The following is a 22,538-nucleotide window of genomic DNA, read 5'->3' as shown; positions in this document are numbered from 1 at the left end:
ATAGGCCACACAGACGACCTGCTTCCAAACACCTTGAGTTCCAGCTTGTAATCGCCCAACAGGAAGTGCGAGAGAAATCAAGCTGATTCCCCATAAGTGCTTTACCTGTTCAGCCAGGTATAGTTTCTACTTCCAGTTAACTGATGTCAACTGGGAGCAGGACCAGGATCTTTACAATTGGCACCAGCGACTGTACGCCAGGGAGGGTTCCCGCTCCCGAGAGGTGTCCGCTGATTCTTGCTGGAAAGTCCCCCGCATGTGGGGGGTGGGGTGGGAGGAGGGGGTGTGGCGAAAGGCTCGGCTGTGATGGTTCCCCAGGTCGAATATCCCAACCAGCGTCAAGCACCTCGGCTGACGCAAGAAGAACGAGCTGCCTACGGAACGGTACCCTGTCATGGGTCGGCTCCTCCTTTTGGCACCGGCGTGCTTGTGTGAACAATTTTCCTTCCCTTCCCTCTTGTTCCAGAAGTGCACACTGCCGTGTCGGGAAAATTAGAGGGCCATTTTTTGTTTGTAAGTTGTTAAATATACCCAGAAATCTGTGGAATTCGTAGCCTCAGAGAGCTGTGGAAGCTGGGACATTGAATATATTTAAGATAGAGATAGACAGTTTCTTAACTGATAAGGGGTTATGGGGAGTGAGCAGGGAAGTGGAGCCGAGTCCATGATCAGATCAGCCATGATCGTATTAAATGGTGGAGCAGGCTCAAGGGTCCGTATGGCCTACTCCTGCTATGTGTGCGTGTGGTGCATAGACCAGTTGGACCAAATGGCTTGTTTTGGTGCAGTGCATTCTAGGTAATTCTCTTGACTGCGCTGCCTGAAAGGGCGGTGGAAGCAGACTTAATGGTAACTTTCAATGGGGAAATTGGACGTAATAGTGGAAAAGCAAAGATTTGCATGGCTGCGGGGGGTGAAAGAGCAGGGGAAGGGAGTGGGAACAATTTTGGATCGCTCTTTCAGAGAGCCGGCACAGGTACGATGGGCCGAATGGCCTCCTGCTGTGCTCTCTCATGCTCCCCTCTCTGAGCAAGTGATCTCTGCCACGTGTACTGATAGCTAAGGCGTGAAAGAGAGAATGGCATTGAGTGTACGGCTGAGCGTGTGTGGACTGCATCATAGGCAGCGTGGTGATGAACATCTGCATTTCATAGCTGCTACCGACCTCTCGCTGCTTGCAAGCGGATAAAATCACTTTGATTTCTTTCCGATCTTGCCGCATGCTCTGCTACGAAGGCCGTTTGATTTTTACATACGAAGCATCCAAAACCCATTGCTTATTCACTGCTTAATTCATACGTAGCATTAATCATTTTAAGATGATTTATAAACCTGCTTTATGTATCTTAACCTCTCTTCATGTGAACCTCTCTTTTATATTTAAAAAAAATTACATTTAAAAATTGTTGCCAATTCATGTGTTTTGAATAGCTTTATCCGTATCTGACCTTTTACCTACGACCCCTTGTTGGCAGGTCATGCTGACCCCAACCATGCAAGGTATTATCATGGCTATAGGTAAAGCACGGAATGTGTATGACAGACATGGTCCCGAGGCGGGTTTCTTCAAGGTACACATTCCCTTTATTTCATTCGCTGTGATTGAATGCTGTCTGCTGTTGCATATTATCGCAATATTGAACCCAGCATCGTGCGTTTTATCACAAGGACGTGTAACGGTCTACTCTGATCCAATCCTCTGTAAACCGTTTCTATTGGCTCCCTCCCCCTCATTCTTTTCTTCCTTCTTTACTTCCTCTGCCTCATTTTTTTTTACTCCCTCCGATCTTTCTCTTTTTGTCAGGCCCCCTCATTCCTTCCTTCATTTCGCTCCCTCTATCTCTCTCACTTTTTCAGTCCCTCTTTCATTCCCTCTCACTTCCTTTCTCAATGTTTCTCACCCACTTTTCCTTTACTGACTCTTCCACTTTTTAATCTCTCTTTTTCTCCTACTTTCCCCTCTTCCCTCACTTTGTTCCTTCCCTTGCCCGTGTTCCTCCCCCCCCCCCCCGGGCCGTAATTTTGGAGCAATGCCTCTAGCCCAACGACCTGTCTATCAGATGTTTAGTGTAATATATGATCACCCACAATACAATATGTATCTAGCTGTACTGAAGTTATCCTCGTGTAAAGTTGCTGGAAAGGGCTGCGTGTTCCAGGAATGTGCTTTAAACAAATTCTGCCATCTCTTCCTCCAGCACTGATGGTCACGTTTCCCACTCAGTGTTTGGCGGGGGGGCGCTCCAGGATGGTTTCAAAGTGAAAGGGAATGCACGATTTTTGAGTTCATTATTGCTGTTAGATTACGGGTACGTGTTATGCGATATGTTGATTATGACGGTTTGAGGGGGTTTAATAACGCTTCCAAATTTACCCTCCCATCACGCTCCGTGATTCTCCCAACTGCAGCAGCTCTGGCTCAAACTTGGGACGTTCCTGAGATTGAGTAAGGCTGTGGTCTGATCGTGCGGTACACAGAATGGTATCGGGGGCCATGTCTTAACCCTACCCATAATCTAATTTGTGTTTTCTAGTTCCTGTTTTTTTTTCTGCTACTGCTTTTATTCGCGCTTGCATTTGGTTTTTAAATAGAAAGCATGATGAGCACAAAATCTACACACAAGCTGGAAGTTACGAGGTACTTTTATCCCCGCTAAATTGTGAGGCCCTGCAGTTTTAATAGTCCTCTACACACACAAGTGGGCACAGGCACAGAGGTCATAGGGTTACCTGGCCTCTGCCAATGCTGCTTTACACAAGGCTATCAAGATAGATAAGACTTGCATTTCTATAGCGCATTTCACGACCTCCAGGCGTCCCAAAGCGCTTTACAGCCAATTAATTACTTTTGAAGTATAGTCGCTGTTGTAATGTAGGAAACATGGCATCTAATTTGTGCACAGTAAGGCCTCCACAGACAGCAAAGTGGAGCTGAGGCCAAGATCAGATCAGCCATGATCGTATTGAATGGCGGAGCAGGCTCGAGGGGCCGTATGGCCTACTCCTGCCCCTATTTCTTATGTTCTTAATGACCAGGTCATCTGTTTTAGTGATGTTGGCTGAGGGATAAGTTTTGGCCAGGACACCGGGGAAAGCTCCCCTGCTCTTCTTCGATTGGCACCGTGCCATCTTTTACATCCACCGAGGAGGGCAGACTGAGTCTCGGTTTATCCTCTCATCCGAAAGACGGCACCTCCGATGGTGCGGTGCTCCCTCAGCGCTGCACTGGGAGCGTCAACCTGCATTTTATGCTCCAGACTCTGGAGTGGGACTTGAACCCACAACCTTCTGACTCAGAGGTGAGAGCGCTGCCCACTGAGCCACGACTGACACCTGATGTGGAAGGGCAGCCTGAGCCAGATTGTTCTTCAATTCGCAGTTTTGGCGGAGTGGAGATCTCCACGCTCCACTCCGAACCCCTTCTCCTCTCGACTCACTGATCAGGAATTGGCCAAAGGAGATGGCGGAAAGGAATACACATCCCATTGCTCCATGGACAAAACCCCCCTGTCTCGTGTCTCTGCATCGCACCGCTGAACACCTCGCTTACGCTATAAAACGAGCAGTGTTAGGAGTCACTGGACAAAATCTTAATACAACACACGCACAGTTTGCATTGTGTTTACAACCTCATGGATCAGCATAATAACTCACTTCATCCGAAAATCCTACGGATCTGCATTGAGTTATCCAAAGTCATTTTGCTTATCGATTTTAAAACTTAAAAACCCTTATCGCCACCTGAGAAGCAACCTTTATCGCCAGACCCCGGCTGTATGTAAAACCAAGAAGTGACGCGACAACAAACAAAACCAGCCCAGTACCTCGCAATGAGACATTTATTTATAACCGTCTGTAAAGGGGGCTTGACTGTAGTTAGTTTGTCAGGTGGGGGAAAGGTGGCCAGGGTTCCTATCGCTGATTGCGATCTCCGCTGATTCCCACTGCAAAGTATGTGCTCGTGTGTGTGTGTGTGTGTGTGTGATCACCACATGAGGACGGGCTCGAGCTTGACTGTGATGCCATTCACAGTCGCATAGCTTGCTAGCAGGTAGCTGCTGATGTTCACTAGCCACTTACTTCCAGTGCTAGTGGAACCCGACCCCATGGCAAGAGTCAGTGTCTTCAGGAGAAGAGGGGACTAAACGTCATCGATATGATCAAGTTAAAAATCCACCAATAAACTGTTTCCTTTTCCCCAAAGTAATCTCGTTCGTTTAATTAAGAATATCGTTACTCATGTTCATACCTTCTAACCCGGCATGAAGTTATTGTTCTTTAAATGTATTTGCCAGATTTTTCGTGTTCAAATAGGGCAAAAATTAACTTATGTCCATCATGGCCTCTATAAATCCTCCCTCCCCCTTCAAACTTAAAAGCTGTAAGAATGACGCACAGGATGCTGTTATCAAAATGTTCTATCTAATCAAAGGTTATCTGTCTTGGTTTATATATGTGAACTGCGTGGCTGCTTTTCAGCACGTCGCTTAACCTTATCCCGCTCGCGTCTAACTTCCAGACCAGCAGTTCCACGAAATAGAATTGGTGAGGAATTCTGTTGTCTTTGAGTAAATAGCTTACCTTTTCATCCAGTAATGGCACAGCCCGTGCAGTACTGAGACATGCAGAGCAGGGGGTTACAGTGTCAACCCTTGGTCGACGCTGATCCCATCTCGCCCCCACTGCTCCTGGACAGGAGAAGGCAAGCAAAACTACCAGCCAGGGTTCAGACTTGGCTATGGTTCATATCCGTGAAGAATAGTCCGGTCCCACCCACTGTGTGTTGGCACAGGGAGAATGGTTACCTGGGTGTGGTACCAGACAGCTGCTGTGGTGTTTCACGCCTCAACGATTGCTGAATGATGAGGATATCCTAGGGGGAGAGGTGTTACCTTGTGTAATACTGAACGCTGCAGATCAGAAGGATAGCGACAGGGGCACTTGTAAACGTTAGGCCCATTAACAAAACCTCTACAGCTTCTCATTATTCTAGGTTTTGTAGAATCATACAGCACAGAAGGAGGCCATTTGGCCCACCGTTCCTGTGCCGCCTCAGTGAAAGAGCTGTCCATTCAGTCCCATGCCCCCGGCTCTTTCCCATAGCCCCTGCAATTTTCTCCTTTTCAACGATATATCCAATTGCCGTTTGAAAGCCACTGTTGAATCTGCTCCCACCGCCCTTTCAAGCAGCGCGTTCCAGATCATAACTCGCAGCGTAAAACAAATGCTCCTCATCTCCCATATGTTACTGACTTCCTGCCAGTTTCTCCTTATTTACTCTTATCAAAACTCCTCAACGCTGAACATTAAATCTCCCCTCAACCTTCTCTGCTCTAAGGAGAACAATTCCAGCTCTCCAGTCGCTCCATGTAACTGGAGTCCCTCATCCACAGTGCCTCTGCACCTTCTCCAAGGCCTCAAGGTCCTAAAGTATGGTGCCCGGAATTGCACACCCAGAATTTCTGGCAGTACAGTATAATTGGTGCTGCAGTGAGTACCTTATGTTCATGCACTTTAAAACCAGACTCAGGATCTCTTACATTTCCAGAAGTTACCTAAAACACACAAACACAATCTGGCAGAGAGGCAGAGTTAGCAACACAGTCGTGGTTGGTGGGGCTGCCTTTACATAGAATTACAGCCCAGAAACAGGCCATTGGGCCCCACCGCTCCATGCCGGTGTTTATGCTCCACACCAGCCCCCTCCCACCCCTCTTCATCTCACCCCATCACCATATCCTTCTATTCCTTTCTCCCTCATGTGTTTATCCAGCCTCCCCTTAAATGCATCGATACTATTCACCTCAACCCCTCCCTGTGGCAGCGAGTTCCACATTCTCACCACTCTCTGGGTAAAGAGGTTTCTCTTGAATGCCTGATTGGATTTACTAGTGACTTCTAGTTTTGACTTCTAGTTTTGGTCTCCCCCACAAGTGGAAACCCTCATCATCGGCAGTCCCTCAAAACGAGGATGACTTGCTTCCACGCCAAAAAAGGACGAGTTCACAGGTGTTTCAATGAAGGACCCGAACTACATCCTGAAGGGTGGAGATGCCTGTGCCTGGATTTTTTAATGTGTGGTGGCCGTTGGAAACATCTACCCTATCGAAATTTTTCATACTTTTGAAAGCTCTATCAGGTCACCCTTCAGTTTTCTTGACTTCGTGCTGTTAATCTCTACGTGTGACAGAACCTGCTTATCTTTGTGTGTAACCCTGTTCAGCCATAATGGTTCCACCTCGCCGAACTCCCTGTAAAACCCAACCTACACATGTCACAGCACAGTACAAGCATAGTTTGACACCAAGCACACACTCTTCTCCCGCCCCCACTCCCCATCAGTTCTCTCAGGAAGGCACTGACTCTTGTTGGGGTAGAATTGCACTGATGCCTTCCATCACCAAGTCCATGCTCTACATGTGAGCATAGACAGTAAATATTAACACATTATTCCACCGTGGCATCACAACAACGATGAAGAGATTCGATCGGGTAGGTACGGAGAAACTATTTCCTCTGGTGGGACAGGAGTCAGCCATAAGGCTCCTTCGAGCCTGCTCCGCCATTCAATAAGGTCATGACTGATCTTCAACCTCAACTCTATTTTCCCACCCGATCCCCATATCCCTTCATACCCCATGAGTGTAAAAATCTATTTAACTCAGCCTGGAATATATTCAACAACTCTATTTATCTCAGCCTTGAATATCGAGAGGACATAATCTTAAAACTAAAGCTAGGCCATTAAGGCTATTGGAAATCTGGAACTCGCTCCGTCCAAAGGCAATGTGTGCTGGGGTCACTTGAAATTTTCGTGACTGAGATAGATTTTTGTTGGGTAAGGGTATCGAGGGATATAGAGCAGAGAGACGGGTCAGTCGAGTTGAGGTGCAGCTCTGCCATTATCGAATAGAATGGCCTCCTCCTGTTCCCAATCTCTTGCTCAACAGCCACACACTTGCAGTTTCCCGGAGGAATTAATGCATGGTGATCAGGGAGCTGTCCGTGGGTGTGTGGGGCCAGACTGGTTTCAGAGAGTTAACCTGGGACATGGGGCTGAATTTTACCCAGTCTTTATCAATAGAGTCACTTGGGAAGCTAAAAGTCCAAGGTGCATCTACCTGCAGGGGGTTGCCCCGTCCGCCCACACACACTCACTGACTCACACTCACTCACTCACACTCACTCACTCATACACACTCACTCACTCATACACACACACTCACTCATACACACATTCACTCTCGCACACATTCACTCATACACACACTCACTCATACACACACACTCTCGCACACATTCACTCATACACACACTCACTCATACACACACACTCTCGCACACATTCACTCATACACACACACTCACTCATACACACACACTCTCGCACACATTCACTCATACACACACTCACACACACACACACTCTCGCACACACATTCACTCACACACACACACTCACTCATACACACACACACATTCACTCATACACACACTCACTCACACACACACACTCACTCATACACACACACACATTCACACACATTCACACACACACACACACACACACACACACATTCACACACACATTCACACACACATTCACACACACACACATACACACACACACTCACACACATACATTCACTCATACACACACACATTCACACACACACACACTCACACACATACATTCACTCAGACACACTCACTCACATACTCACACACACACTCATACACACACATTCACTCATACACACATTCACTCATACACACATTCACTCATACACACATTCACTCATACACACACATTCACTCATACACACACATTCACTCATACACACACACACATTCACACACACACACACACACACACACATTCACACACACATTCACACACACATTCACACACACACACACACACACACTCACACACATACATTCACTCATACACACACACATTCACACACACACACACTCACACACATACATTCACTCAGACACACTCACTCACATACTCACACACACACTCATACACACACATTCACTCATACACACATTCACTCATACACACACATTCACTCATACACACACATTCACTCATACATACACACACACACACTCATACACACTCATTCACTCACTCATACTCACTCACACAGACACACACACTGACTCATACACTCACACACAAACTGACTCACTCACTCACACTGACTCACTCATACACAATTATACACACACTCACTCACATACACATACACTCACTCTCACACACTCTCACACACTCTCACACACTCTCACACACTCTCACACACTCTCTCACACACTCTCTCACACACTCTCTCACACACTCTCTCACACACTCTCACACACTCTCTCACACTCTCACTCACACACACTCTCACACACTCTCACACACACTCTCACACACACTCTCACACACACTCTCACACACACTCTCACACACACTCTCACACACACTCTCTCACACACTCTCTCACACACTCTCTCACACACTCTCTCACACACTCTCTCACACACTCTCTCACACACTCTCTCACACACTCTCTCACACACTCTCTCACACACTCTCTCACACACTCTCTCACACACTCTCTCACACACTCTCTCACACACTCTCTCACACACTCTCTCACACACTCTCTCACACTCTCTCTCACACTCTCTCTCACACTCTCTCTCACACTCTCTCTCACACTCTCTCTCACACACTCTCTCACACTCTCTCACACACACTCTCACTCACACACACTCTCGCGCGCACTGACACTCCGGTGGGATAATCTGCAAGGTGAAATCACAGAATGTAGCGTGCATAGTTCCTTATTGCATTCCAAAAACTGGTCCACCTGCCAGTGCGTAACCCATCCTCAGAAAATAGAATTATTGGAGTAGCTACACGCTTTGCTTGTGTGTACTGTTTGTGATCGCTTTGAGATGCACATTGAATGCACTTGCATGAATGGCCACAAACCTGGTCTTTAACATCTTTTTACGGGCAAATCCCTGAAATTCAGTCCCTAACGGCAAACCCTTTTTAAGGAGAAATCCAATGGAATCTTTGTTCCAATTATAACACATTGAGTTTTGAGATCCGTGAGTTGATTATACCGACAGCTTTCTGCGGTTCCCCTCTCAGCGGATGTTTTAAAACGTGTGCTGCAATATCATCTGACAGAACAGCAAAGGGTGGAAATGCCCGAGGCATCTTAGAATGGAGGGGTGAATACTGACACAGCTAATTATCTGGTACTGATCTCTCAACTGGCCTGTACAGTGGAGCGGAGCCAGTGACTTGAAGCGGGATGATTAGTCTGTCCACCCTCCCTTTCTGCCACCGCCTCACAATAGCTGGGGCACAATCCCAGAGAGGCTGCTCTTGCGCATGCTGTCGGTCGCAGAATACCATCGGCAGCGAGCTGGGAGCAAGCCACTGGTCTGCCTCTCTGTCCCGTCAGTTGGGTAGGGGAGGGGGAGAGAAGGCTTGGGAGAACAGACCACTAGAAGAGTGCAATTTGGAGACGGATGAGAGCCCTGTAATTCTGGCAGTAAAGCTTAAGACGTAGGATTTTAGACGGGCAATTTTCTTTCTTTCCTCCCCTCCTGGGAGATGTTGCTGGGCTACGGCAGTAAAGCACCATCCAGTGCCTTGCCAAGTGGCCATCCACCATGGGTGACCCTCGATGGTGAGAGTGGGCAGGCGATGTGCCAGCAGGACACGTCTCTGCGAAGGCGAATCGTGCCCTCGGTCAACTTGTGCGTGAGTCACAGGATAAGTGGTCAGGTTCTGGGAGCCCCAAGTGACTATTCTTTCTCTCTCCCCACCCTTCTGCCATCCATAATCCATTGCCGCTGAGGTGAATTGAAGCACCCCCTATCCATCACCCGAGTGGGAACCAAATCCTTGGACCTTTCTTTCTCCGTCTACGTGGATAGGCTATTTAGCAAGTCAACACGCTGGGCAGAGCTCGCGCCCAAGCTTTAACGATTGACCCGTTTGGGGCCGGGACTAGAGGTGTGCCGTTAGGTAATGGATTTGCTTTAAACCCACGCGGCTTCGGCAGATCTTTGTGGTTCTTTTTATCTTTGAATCTTGCCGCGAATGCCCCACAGGCAGTGGGGGGGAGGGTGTTGGGGGTCCGCGGTAGCTCGGACCAGTGTCGCCATTGTCTGAATGCATTTGCGGTGGGCTTTTTTTCCCCCCTCCAGGCTTTCACAGCAGAGTACTCGCGTTTGGTCAGGCTGGCCCAGGAAGACACCACGTTGGAGAATGATAACCGGTTGAAACACGTGGTGGTTTACTTCCTGCACAATGAGGCGCCGAAGAAGATCATCGAGAGGACCCTCTTGGAGCAGTTTGCCGATCGCAATCTCAATTTTGACGAACGGTAAAAAGTGATTTATTATTGTCGTTAGAAAAACAAAATAAATGCCTTTTACAACCTCCCGCCGCCAAAGTGCTTCACAGCCAATGAATTACTTCTGAAGTGTAGTCACTTGTTTTTTTTCAGAAACGCGCACAGCAAGCTCCCACAAACAGCAATGTGATCATGACCAGATAATCTGTCTTTATTTGCTCGTGATGGTTGAGGGATAAATATTGGCCAGGGCACTGGGGAGAGCTCCCCTGCTCTTCTTTGAAATAGTGCCATGGGATCTTTTATGGCCACCGAAAGACAGCACCTCCGACAGTGCAGCACTGCCTCAGTACTGGCACTCAGTACTGGAGTGGGTCTCGAACCCACAACCTTCTGACTTGGAGGCAAAAGTGCTGCCACTGAGCCATGGTCAACGCCGAGCGGAGAATGCGGGCAGCGACCCCGCTACCACTCGCGTGCCGAGTGAGTTTCTACGGCTGAGAGCGGGAAATCATCCTACAGTCGAGCGAGTCGAAGCTATGCCTGATTCACCATAAAGCTAAACAGACTTGGGACTCGGGCTCCTCGCCCCATTCGTGCCGAGGTAGTTTGAGCTCAGCCATGCAGGGTTGGGATGTTAGTCGGCCTATCGCTGCTGGCCTTGTACTCCAGCAAGCATCAGTCCCATCAGGGGCTGAAAACCGGGGAAAACCTGAATCAAATATTGTGTGTCTCACACCTCCAGCCTGCAAGATGTCTTACTGGCACTAATTCAAATTTTTAGTATCATCTTATATTGAACATTGAATTCTATTACATGAGAACTTAAGAAATAGGAGCAGGATTAGGCCCTACAGCCCCTCGAGTCTGCTCCGCCATTCAAGAAGATCATGGCTGATCTTCGACCTCAACTCCACTTTCCGCCCGATCCCCATTTCCTTTGATTCCCCCAAAGTCCAAAAACCAATCGATCTCAGCCTTGAATATACCCAACGACTGAACATCCACAGCTTTCTGGGGTAGAGAATTCCAAAGATTCACAACACTCTGAGTGAAGAAATTCCCCCTCATCTCAGTCTTAAATGGCCTTCCTCTTACCCTGAGACTGTGCCTCCTGGTTCCAGACTCTCCAGCCCGAGGAAACAACCTCTCAGCATCTACCCTGTCAGTCCCCCACAGAATCTTATATGTTTCAATGAGATCACCTCTCATTCTTCACTCCAGAGAGTATGGGCCCAATCTACTCAATCTCTCCTCATAGAGCAGCCCTCTCATCCCATGGATCAATCTAGTGAACCTCCATTGCACCCACCTCCAAGGCAAGTATATCCTTCCTTAGATAAGGAGACCAAAACTGCACAGTACTGCAGGTGTGGTCTCACCGAGGCCCTGTACAATTGTAGCAAGACTTCCTTACTCTTGTACTTCAACCCTTTAGCAATAAAGGCCAACATGCCTTTTGCCTTCCTAATTACTTGCTGTACCTGCATGCTAACTCTCTTTGTTTCCTGTACAAGGAAACCCAAATCTCTCTGAACACCAACATTTAAAAGTTTCTCACCATTTAAAAAGTATTCTGTTTTTCTATTCTTCCTACCAAAGTAAATAACCTCACATTATACTCCATCTGCCACCAATTGGTTTGGAATGCAATACCCCCCCTCACCATCCTTGAGATTTAATCGGACCTCTTCAACTCCTAATGACCTTCCACTGCTGAAAGTTATTTAAATAAAGAACGTCACATTGACATTTATGATTTTTTTTTAAACAAAGAGCTCATTAATTACATTTATCTCTGCTAAATTGCCACTTTAGCGCTTTAGTCGGTCAGCCCATAAAAGGTCTGGCTACTGTGGAGTTGAGCCATACAGACAGACCCAGAAGGTCCCAGGCTCGATCCTCGTCTCTCGTGAGTTAACTGATCTCATGGTGCTGCACTGAGCCCCTGGGTGACACGGCTGAGACATCCAGACAAAGACAGATTTTTTAAAAGTCAGGCAGGATTCCAGCTCTCAATCACAACCCAGTGACCTGTGCTGCAAGGTGTTAAGTGTATGAATATCAAGCTCAGCTGTGACCCTCGATAATGTCCAGACTCATTCATGCACTTGACCCGACATACTGCAGGTGGAAAGGTAAACCAGCCAGATTCAGATGAGGATTTAGAGAGCGCGAGGGGAAAAATCAATCACAGCTTAATCAATATCAACAGGGGCACAGTCTCAGGATAAGGGGTTGGCCATTTAAGGCAGAGATGAGGAGGAATTTCTTCACTCAGAGGATGGCGAATCTGTGGAATTCTCTTCCCCAGAGGGCTGTGGATGCTCAGTCATTGAGTATATTCAAGGCTGAGATCGCTAGATATTTGCACAAGGTGATCCAGGGGATCGGGTGGGTGAGTGTTGAGGTAGAAGATCAGCCATGATTTTATTGAATGGTGGAGCAGGCTCGAGGGGCCGAATGGCCTACTCCTGCTCCTAATTATGTTCTTTATGTAGATAGACCTGACCTGCAGGCAGTCATAACCGAAATAAATCAGTGTCGGCATGGGTTAGCTGGCAGCACTTCCGTCTCATTGAAGAGGCTGTGGGTTCAAACCCTGCTACAGAATTTGAATACAATCTGGGCTAACACGCCACTGTACTGAGGGTGTGTCGCATTGACCCGAGTGTCATCCACTATGGTGAATCATTGAACCCAGGCCTGTTCAGGCGATTCAGATGCATGCTAAAGATCCCATACTATTCACAGAGGGGTGGGGATAAAAAGGAGCAGGGATTTCCTCTGGTGCTATTCCTCAACCAACACCACCGAAAAACAGATTTGTTTTCTTCACACAAAATGACAGGCAGGAAAAGACCAGCTGATCCATCAAGTCTGCCCCACACTCATAATGGCTGGAGTATCATCACGAGTCATTTCATATCCATCCCATCCCCTTGCTCCCCTCTCAGCAGCCATGCAATCTCCTGGGAGAAGTGAAAGAAAGATTTATATAGCGCCTTTCACGACCACCCAACGTTTCAAAGCGCTTTACAGCCAATGAAGTACTTTTGGAGTGTAGTCACTGTTGTAATGTGGGAAATGCGGCAGCCAATTTTGGCACAGCAAGCTCCCACACACAGCAATGAGGTGACCAGATAATCTTATTTAGAATAAGTATTGGCCAGGACACCAGGGAGAACCCGAATCCTTAATAGTGGCCATGGGATCTTTGACATCCACCTGAGAGGGCAGACGGGGCCTCGGTTTAACATCTCATCTGAAAGACGGCACCTCCGACAGTGCGGCGCTCCCTCAGCACTGCACTGGGAGTGTCAGTGTAGATTTATGTGCTTAAGACCCTGGAGTGGGACTTGAACTCACGACCTTCTGCCTCAGAGGCGGTTGTGCTACCCACTGAGCCACAGCTGACACAGTTAAACGGAATAAAGAACTTTGGAAAATTCATCCATCACCCCCTCAGGCAATCGAAAGCAGTTGAGATCACACGGATCAAGTGTTATCTATTATTTCACTTACCTTCGATATGATGCAATCTCTGCCCCAGTCAAGAACCAGCCCAGCTCCGTCTCGAAGACAAAGCAGCAAATCAGCACCCGTCAATACCAGCTGCTATGTTTGCCTACAGAGCAGTAACTGCACTTCTGTAGTATTTCAATTCTAGTAAAGTGCTTTGAGATGTCTCTGAGAGACGTGGTGAAGCATTATACAAATTTTCCCTCTGTTGTTGCCCATAACATCAGCAGTTTGCTTTTTTAAAAATTCATTCACGGGATGTGTGCGTCGCTGTCAAGGCCGGCATTTATTGCCCATCCCTAATTGCCCTTGAGAAGGTGGTGGTGAGCCGCCGCCTTGAACCTCTGCAGTTCTTTGTAGCAGTTTGGTACAACTGAGTAGCTCGCTCAGCGGGTCTGAAATCGCATATAGGCCAGACCGGGTAAAGGTGGCAGATTTCCTTCCCGAAAGAACCAGACCGGTTTTTACGACAATCCAATAGTCTCATGGTCACCATTACTGACACTTGCTTTTTATTCCAGGTTTATTTAATTGAATTTAAATTCCCCAGCTGCCGTGGTGGGATTTGAACTTGTGTCTCCAGATCATTAGTCCAGGCCTCTGGATTACTAGTCCGGTAACATAACCACTATGCTACTGTTCTCGTTTTGAAACTCTCGCTAATTCCACTCCCAATGTGTTTCAGGTGTCGCAGTGTAATGAAAATTGCTCGGGCCAAACTTGAGCTGATCAAACCTAAGGAGGTCAACATGGAGGAGTACGAGGTAAGTGGAACGTGAGGTGACGATGTCGGAAGATGCCCAAAAGGAAAAAGATTCGTAACTCTTGGGTGGAAATCTGCAATGAAATGGTTTTTATAAATGGCAGCTTTCTCCTGAAGATGTTGACACTTGCTTGGGATACAGTTCGTCTGCACCTCCAGGGCTTGGGCATTCTTAATGTGTGAGCAAGGGCAGTTACATAAGAAATAGGGGCAGGAGTCGGTCATACGGCCCCTCGAGCCTGCTCCGCCATTTAGTACGATCCGATCATGGACTCCGGTCACTTCCCCGCCCGCTCCCCATTTCCATTGGTGCAGGGGTCTATTATGAGGGGGCATAGTTTTAAGGTGGTTGGTGGAAGCTTTAGGGGGGATTTGAGGGCTTCTTTATGCAGAGGGTTGTGGGGATCTGGAGCTCGCTGCCTGGAAGAGTGGTGGTTGCAGAAACCTTCACCACTTTTAAGAGATGGTTGGATGGGCACTTAAAGTGCAGTAACCGAAGTTGAAAAGATAAGCTAAATAATGAAACGGGTGTTAACACACACCAAGCTTTAGTTTAAAAACTAAACTAGATGTCAGGACGAAGGGAAGGCTGAGGGAAGTACAGTTTTGAGTTCATGGGAAAGATTGAGTTGGAATAAGAGATGTTGCAATGAGTATTTTTTATTCATTCAGAAGATGTGGACGTCGCTGGCAAGGACAGTATTTATTGCCCATCCCTAATTGCCCTCGAGAAGGTGGTGGTGAGCCGCTGCCTTGAACCGCTGCAGTCCGTGTGGTGAAGGTGCTCCCACAGTGCTGTTAGGGAGGGAGTTCCAGGATTCTGACCCAGTGACGATGAAGGAACGGTGATATATTTCCAAGTCAGGATGGTGTGTGACTTGGAGGGGGTGGTGTTCCCATGCGCCTGCTGTTTCTTGTCCTTGTAGGTGGTAGAGGTCGCGGGTTTAGGAGGTTCTGTTCATTTAGACTCTGTCTTTGCAAGAAATAAAGTCTTGCATTTATACAGCGTCTTTCACAAACTTAGGACGTCCCAAAGCGCTTTACAGCCAATTAAGTACTTTTTTGAAGTGTAGACGCTGTTGTAATGTGGGAAACGCAACAGCCAATATGCATGCAGCAAGCTCCCACACTCAGCAATGTGATAATGACCAGATATTCTGTTTTAGTGATGTTGGTTGGTACTAAGGTAGTGCTCCCTTAATGTGCCGAACTCCAGTTTCTAATGAAAATAATCTTACAGGCAGGCTCACTTTGGGCATTTGGCGGAAGGTGTTCGTGAGATGCACTTATAATGCTGAATGTACCTTAATGGCCATGAATATCCAAGGCACCCTGGCTTACTGTGCCGAATGGAAGTGCTGCTTGAGGCTCAGCTGTTTTATTGAGGGGGAGGCAGAGCTTGGAGTCGGGGTGGCCAGCAATGTATGCCTGTAATTGAGGCAACTAGGGTCCAAAGCACAGAGCAACAGAGACATGGTACAAGTGATGGGGACAAACTGAGTGCCTTTTCATCCCTCCTAATGGTAATATAAATTAAATGTGCCTCAATTTCAAAATTCTCATCCTTGTTTAAAAATTCCTTCATGGCCTCGCCCCTCCCTATCTCTGTAATCTCTTTCAGCCTCACAACACCTCGAGATCTCTGCGCACCTCCAATTCTGCCCTCTTGAGCATCCCTGATTATAATCGCTCCACCATTGGTGGCCGTGCCTTCAGCTGCCTGGGCCCCAAGCTCTGGAACGTCCTCCCTAAACCTCGCCCCCTCTACCTTCCTTTCCTCCTTTAAGATGCTCCTTAAAACATACCACTTTAACCAAGCTTTTGGTCATCTATCGTAATTTCTTGTGTGGCTCGGTGTCACATTTTTCTGTCTTATAATACAGCACTCCTGTGAAGCGCCTTAGGACATTTTACTATGTTAAAGGGGCTATATAAATGCAAGTTGTTGTTGTAAATGGTCCAATTTTGATTCTTGGCTTTATAAATAGAGGCAGAGAGTACAAGACCAAAGAAGTTATGGTAAATCACTTTATAAATCACTTGTTAGGCCTCAGCTAGAATTGAGTACAATTCTGGGCACCCCGCTTTAGGAAGAACGTCTAAGCCTTGGAGCGAGTGCGGAGGACAAAACTGTGTTCTCTTTAGAGCAGAGAAGGTTTGGGGAGATTTAATAGAGGTCGGTAACCAGAGGACACAGACTTAAGAAAATTAGCAAAAGAACCAGAGGGGGAGATGAGGAGAATGTTTTTACGCAGTGATTTGTTGTGATCTGGAACGCGCTGCCTGAAAGGGCGGTGGGAGCAGACTCGATCGTAAATTTCAAAAGAGAATTGGACATATACTTGAAAAGGAGAAATTTGCAGAGTTATAGGGAGAGAGCAGGGGGGAGTGGGACTAATTGGATAGGTCTTTCACCGAGGCGGCACAGGCTTGATAGGCCCAATGGCCTATACGATTGTACAAAACCTAGAATAATGAGAAGCTGTAGAGGTTTTGTTAATGGGCCTAACGTTTACAAGTGCCTCTGTCGCTATCCTTCTGATCTGTAGCGTTCAGTATTACACAAGGTAACACCTTTATCCTCTAGGATATCCTCCTCATCATTCAGCAATCGTTAAGGCTTGTAACACCCGTCAGGTACCACATCCAGGTAGCCATTCTCCAACACAGAGTGGGCGGGGCCATAAGAACATAGAACAGGAGTAGGCCATCTAGCCCCTCGAGCCTGCTCCGCCATTCAACAAGATCATGGCTGATCTGGCCGTGGACTCAGCTCCACTTACCCGCCCGCTCCCCATAACCCTTAATTCACTTATTGGTTAAAAATCTATCTATTTGTGATTTGAATACATTCAATGAGCTAGCCTCAACTGCTTCCTTGGGCAGAGAATTCCAACCCTCTGGGAGAAGAAATTCCTTCTCAACTCGGTTTTAAATTGGTTCCCCTGTATTTTGAGGCTGTGCCCCCTAGTTCTCGTCTCCCCGATCAGTGGAAACAACCTCTCTGCCTCTATCTTGTCTATTCTTCACCGATTTGCATCACAGCCCATGGGGAAAGAGCGGGGTGGGGGGGAGGTGGTTGGACAAATTGGATCACTCTATCAAAGAGCCGGCACAGGAACAATGGGCCTAATGGCCTCCTCCTGTGCTATATGATTCTATCACAAGGTATGCCTGGCAGATTCCATGTGATAATGTCTTTCCACAACAAAATTATTGTCGTAGGTTACACTAAGTCCTCATGATTGGCATACACAGACTGAACAATCACTGGAGACTGGAACTGTCGGCTTTCAAATGCTCCCCCACCCCCCCCCCCCCCTCCTGCCGAGCCTGTAACTTTCCATTTGCAGCATTTGTTGCGTGTGCAGGAAGCATTTGATTTGGGTTCCATTCCAGTAACCAGCCTCACCATTGGAAAGCTTCCATCAGAGTCGGGCCCTGAGAAATAATGGCAGGAAATGATCCCTATGCCACTTTCTGTTTAGTTCGTTGTGTAAATAAATTGGAACCAACTTTTTCAGCACCCCGTAGTTGGTTTCAACAGATCCGATGTGCATGACCAAGTTCGCTGGGTGTGGCTTACACTGCAGCAAGGAAGCAAGGACGTCTGGCAAAATCGCAGTAAATCTTTCCCAACAGATTTATTTGTCGAATGCCCACTGTTACTTAAGGCTTCACTTAGCCAGATGGCACTATGTGTCAGCCTCGCCCATGTGAGTCAGAAGGCTGTGAGTTCAGTTCCTCACTCCAGATGCTTGAGCACATAATCTAGGCTGATACTCCCAGTGCGGTACTGAGGGAGCGCTGCTCTGTCGGGGGGGGCAGTACTGAGGGAGTGCTGCTCTGTCGGGGGGGCAGTACTGAGGGAGTGCTGCTCTGTCGGAGGGGCAGTACTGAGGGAGCGCTGCTCTGTCGGAGGGGCAGTACTGAGGGAGCGCTGCTCTATCGGAGGGGCAGTACTGAGGGAGCGCTGCTCTATCGGAGGCGCCGTATTGTGGTTGAGAAGTTAAACCGAGGCCTCTTCTGCCTTCTCGGGTGGATGTAAAAGATTCTATGCCTCTATTTTAAAGAAGAGCCAGGTAGTTATCCTTGGTGTCCTGGCCAATATTTATTCCTCAACCATCATCACGAAAGCAGTTTAATTGATCGATTGGAGGATAGCTAATGTAACCCTGCTATTTAGGAAAGGACAGAGAGATAAAACGGGGAACTACAGACCAATTAGCCTGACGTCAGTAGTAGGGAAAATGCTAGAATCTATTATTAATGACGTGGTAACAGGGTACTTGGAAAATAATAATAGGATTGGGCAGAGTCAACACTGATAGATAAGGGGGAGCCAGTGGATGTGTATTTGGATTTTCAGAAAGCATTCGATAAGGTGCCACACCAGAGTTAATAAACAAAATTAGGGCTCATGGGATTGGGGTAATATACTAGCATGGATTGAGGATTGGTTAATGGACAGAAAACAGAGAGTAGGAATAAACGGGCTATTTTCAGGTTGGCAGGCTGTAACTAGTGGGGTACCGCAAGGATTGGTGCTTGGGCCCCAGCTTTTCACAATCTATATCAATGATTTGGATGAGGGGACCAAATGTAATATATCCAAGTTTGCTGACAATAGAAAGCTAGGTGGGAATGTAAGTTGTGAGGAGGATGCAAAGAGGCTTCAAGGGGATAGAGGCAGGCTAAGTGAGTGGGCAAGAACATGGCAAATGGAATATAATGTGGAGAAATGTGAAGTTATCCACTTTGGTAGGAAAAATAGAACAGCAGAGTATTTTTTAAATGGTGAGAGATTTGGAAATGTTGGTGTTCAGAGGAACCTGGGTGTCCTTGTACACCAATCACTGAAAGTTAACATGCAGGTACAGCAAGCAATTAGAAAAGCAAATGGAATATTGGCTTTTATTATAAGAGGATTTGAGCATATGAGTAAAGACCATTTATTGCAATTATATAGGGCCCTAGTGAGACCGCACCTGGAGTATTGTGTACAGTTTGGGTCTCCTTACCTAAGGAAGGATATACTTGCCATAGAGTGTAACGAAGGTTCACCAGACTGATTCCTGGGATGGGGGGGATTGTCCTATGAGGAGAGATTGAGACTAGGCCTATGTTCTCCATGGAGTTTAGAAGAATGAGAGGTGATCTCATTGAAACGTACAAAATTCTTACAGGGTTTGAAGGGGTAGATGCAGGGAGGATGTTTCCCCTGGCTGGAGGGTTTAGAACCAGGGATCACAGTCTCAGAATAAGCGGTTGGCCATTTAGGATTGAGATGAGGAGAAACTTCTTCACTCAGAGGGTGGTGAATCTTTGGAATTCTCTACCCCAGAGGGCTGTGAGGGCTTAGTGTTTGAGTGTATTCAAGATAGTGATTGATAGATTTTTGGATATTAAGGGAATCAAGGGATATGGCGATAGTGCAGGAAAGTGGAGTTGAGGTAGAAGATCAGCCATGCTCTTATTGAAAGGCAGAGCAGGCTTAAGGGGCCGAATGGCCTACTCCAGCTCCTAATTCTTATGTTATGTTCTTATTTTTATCATTGCCGTGTGTGGGAGCTTGCTGTGTGCAAATTGGCTGCCGTGTTTCCTGCATTACAACAGTCACTACACTTCATTGTGTAGTGCTTCATTGGCTGTGAAGTGCTTTGAGACACCCTGAGGCATTATATAAATGCAGGTCTTTCTTGTAAAGTTTTACTTTTCAAAAGAAGGCCATTTATTTCATCGTGCCCTGTGCCAGCTCCTTCAAAGAGCTATCCAACTAGTTCCACTCCCCCTGCTCTTTCCCCATCATTATTGGTGAGAAGATTATCATGGGACTAGCGAGGACAGTTGGCAATTAGGGCTTTGAAGGAAAGGTGTTCAAAGGAGATAGTGGTGCTGGAGGAGCAAGGAAGGATCTAGTTTGAACCCGGCGATGAGAGGCTCAGTGATTAGGTGGGCGATAAGAACATAAGAATTAGGAGCAATAGACCATTCGGCCCCTCGAGCCTGCTCCGCCATTCAATAAGATCATGGCTGATCTTCTACCTCAACTCCTCCTTTGCGCACTATCCCCATGTCCCTTGATTCAATTAGTATCCAAAATGTTTTGCAATGCCTAGGCAGTTGTCGAGAGGGGGTGGGGAGCGGGGGGGCGGTGGAGAATGCAGTGAAAAGCCACCACTGTAGACAGAAAAGTGTGCTGGTCCGACAGATGTAGCAGTGAAAACTGCTTGAAAACACAGTCCCACAAGAATTGGCTTTGGGACTGCTGTTTAAAACTATTTTCAATAGTGACTGGAAGCAGAGAATATTGCCCATGAATTCAAGACAGAAAGAAACTTGCATTAATATAATGCTTTTCACACCCTGGGGACAGCCTAAAGCCCTTTCCAGCTAATTCCTGAGTTTGTGAGCAGCCAGTAGCCAATGATGATGGCCAGTGGGCAATAATCCGATGGAATCCTGACCGTCTGGGTCACTGTGTGGAGAGGTATCGGATGGAGTTCAATGCAGGAAGCGTAAAGTCACGAGATTAGCACAATCGAAGAATGCGCAGTACACATTAAATGGTACTGTGCTTGAGGCGAAGCAGCAGGGTGGAGTTCTGATGGGCATACCGTTGAAGTCATTGTTTCGGTGGCCACAGATGCTCGGTAAAACCTCATGTTGTCGTGTACGGCTCGGGTTCGTGGTTTATAAGCCGAAGGAGGTGATTTTGAAATTGTGTCTGGTGTGGTGAGACATCTGGATTACTGTGTTTGCGTTTAGTCTCCATGTTAACAATTCCATTGTAGCAGAAACACTGTTGAGTTTTAGTGTTACACAAGGTCTCAAAACATACTATCCAATTAAAAAATGTTCCTTCTGTAAAGTGAGCTAATGTCTGAACATTTATCAATATTTCAGTTTGTGGCCCCTTCATCCCAGGGGCTTGGGTTTGACCCAGCCCCGAATGATAGGATAGAATCTTAGAATGGTATAGCACAGAAGGAGGCCATTTTGGCCCATCGACTCTACACTGGCTCTTTCACAGAGCAATCCAGTTAGCCTCACTCTTTCCCCTTATCACTGCAATTTTTTCACCTTTAAGCATTTCCCTTTTGAAGGTATCTGTATTCCAAATCCTAACCACTTGTGTAAAAAAAATTTCCTCACGTAGCCTCTGGTTGGTTTGCCAATCATCTTAAATCTGTGCCCTTTGGTTATTGACTTCAGCCATTGGAAATTTTCTCTCTCAAAACCCTTTCATGTTATTAAACACCTCCATCAAATCTCCTCTTGGCCTTCTCTGCTCCACAGAGAACAAGCCCAGCTTCTCCAGTCTGTCCACGTAACTGTAATTCCTCATCCCTGGACCCATTCTGGTAAATCTCTTCTGCACCCTCTCCTGAAGTCTGGTGCCCAGAGTTGGACACAGTACTCCAGCTGGAGGTGAACTAGTGTTTTATCTGCTGGCCATAATACAAACTGGAGTTTAGGACAATCTGTCACTACATTAGCAGTCTTCCTCATAGGTTGCAGAGTGTAGAGAGAGCTGTCATCTACTTCTAACTGAGCTGAGAGTACTCGATACTACGAAAGATAGAGCAAGTTTACATTTATGTAGCCCAGTTCAGGACGTCCCAAAGCACGTCAAAGCCAGTGAAGTACTTTTGGAGTGTAGTCACTGTTGCAGTGTCGGAAACGCGGCCTTCAATTACCACACAGTAAGGTCCCACAGGCAGCAACTGGTCAGATCTTCTGTTTTAATCGTGTATCTGAAAGTGGACGGTGCTCCATTTCTCAGTGTGAACATTTATCACTTTCATCAGAAAATTTACAAATAAAAGTCATTTTTTTTGCTGGCTTTAGTTTGAGGAAGTCCGTTGAAT

The 22,538-nt window shown here is 47.0% G+C and overlaps 1 protein-coding gene across 7 annotated transcripts in view; it reads left to right on the top strand.

The window, feature by feature from the left end:
* usp25 (ubiquitin specific peptidase 25) overlaps positions 1 to 22,538 on the top strand; it is a 211,708-nt gene that overhangs the window by 158,109 nt on the left and 31,061 nt on the right. For 4 of the 7 annotated variants that reach the window (XM_070893239.1, XM_070893235.1, XM_070893237.1 and 1 more), the window contains 3 exons: positions 1,476 to 1,571; positions 10,234 to 10,412; positions 14,590 to 14,668. In XM_070893239.1, the coding sequence (XP_070749340.1) occupies positions 1,476 to 1,571; positions 10,234 to 10,412; positions 14,590 to 14,668 (354 nt within the window). The remainder of the gene's footprint in view (positions 1 to 1,475; positions 1,572 to 10,233; positions 10,413 to 14,589; positions 14,669 to 22,538) is intronic. The other 3 variants (XM_070893240.1, XM_070893238.1, XM_070893236.1) reach the window with 1 other exon arrangement.

The sequence above is a fragment of the Pristiophorus japonicus genome, chromosome 11 (assembly GCF_044704955.1).
Source record: "Pristiophorus japonicus isolate sPriJap1 chromosome 11, sPriJap1.hap1, whole genome shotgun sequence".
Lineage (NCBI taxonomy): Eukaryota > Metazoa > Chordata > Chondrichthyes > Pristiophoridae > Pristiophorus > Pristiophorus japonicus.
Note: the sequence above shows the minus strand (reverse complement) of the source record. Positions and strands in the feature narration are given on the sequence as shown.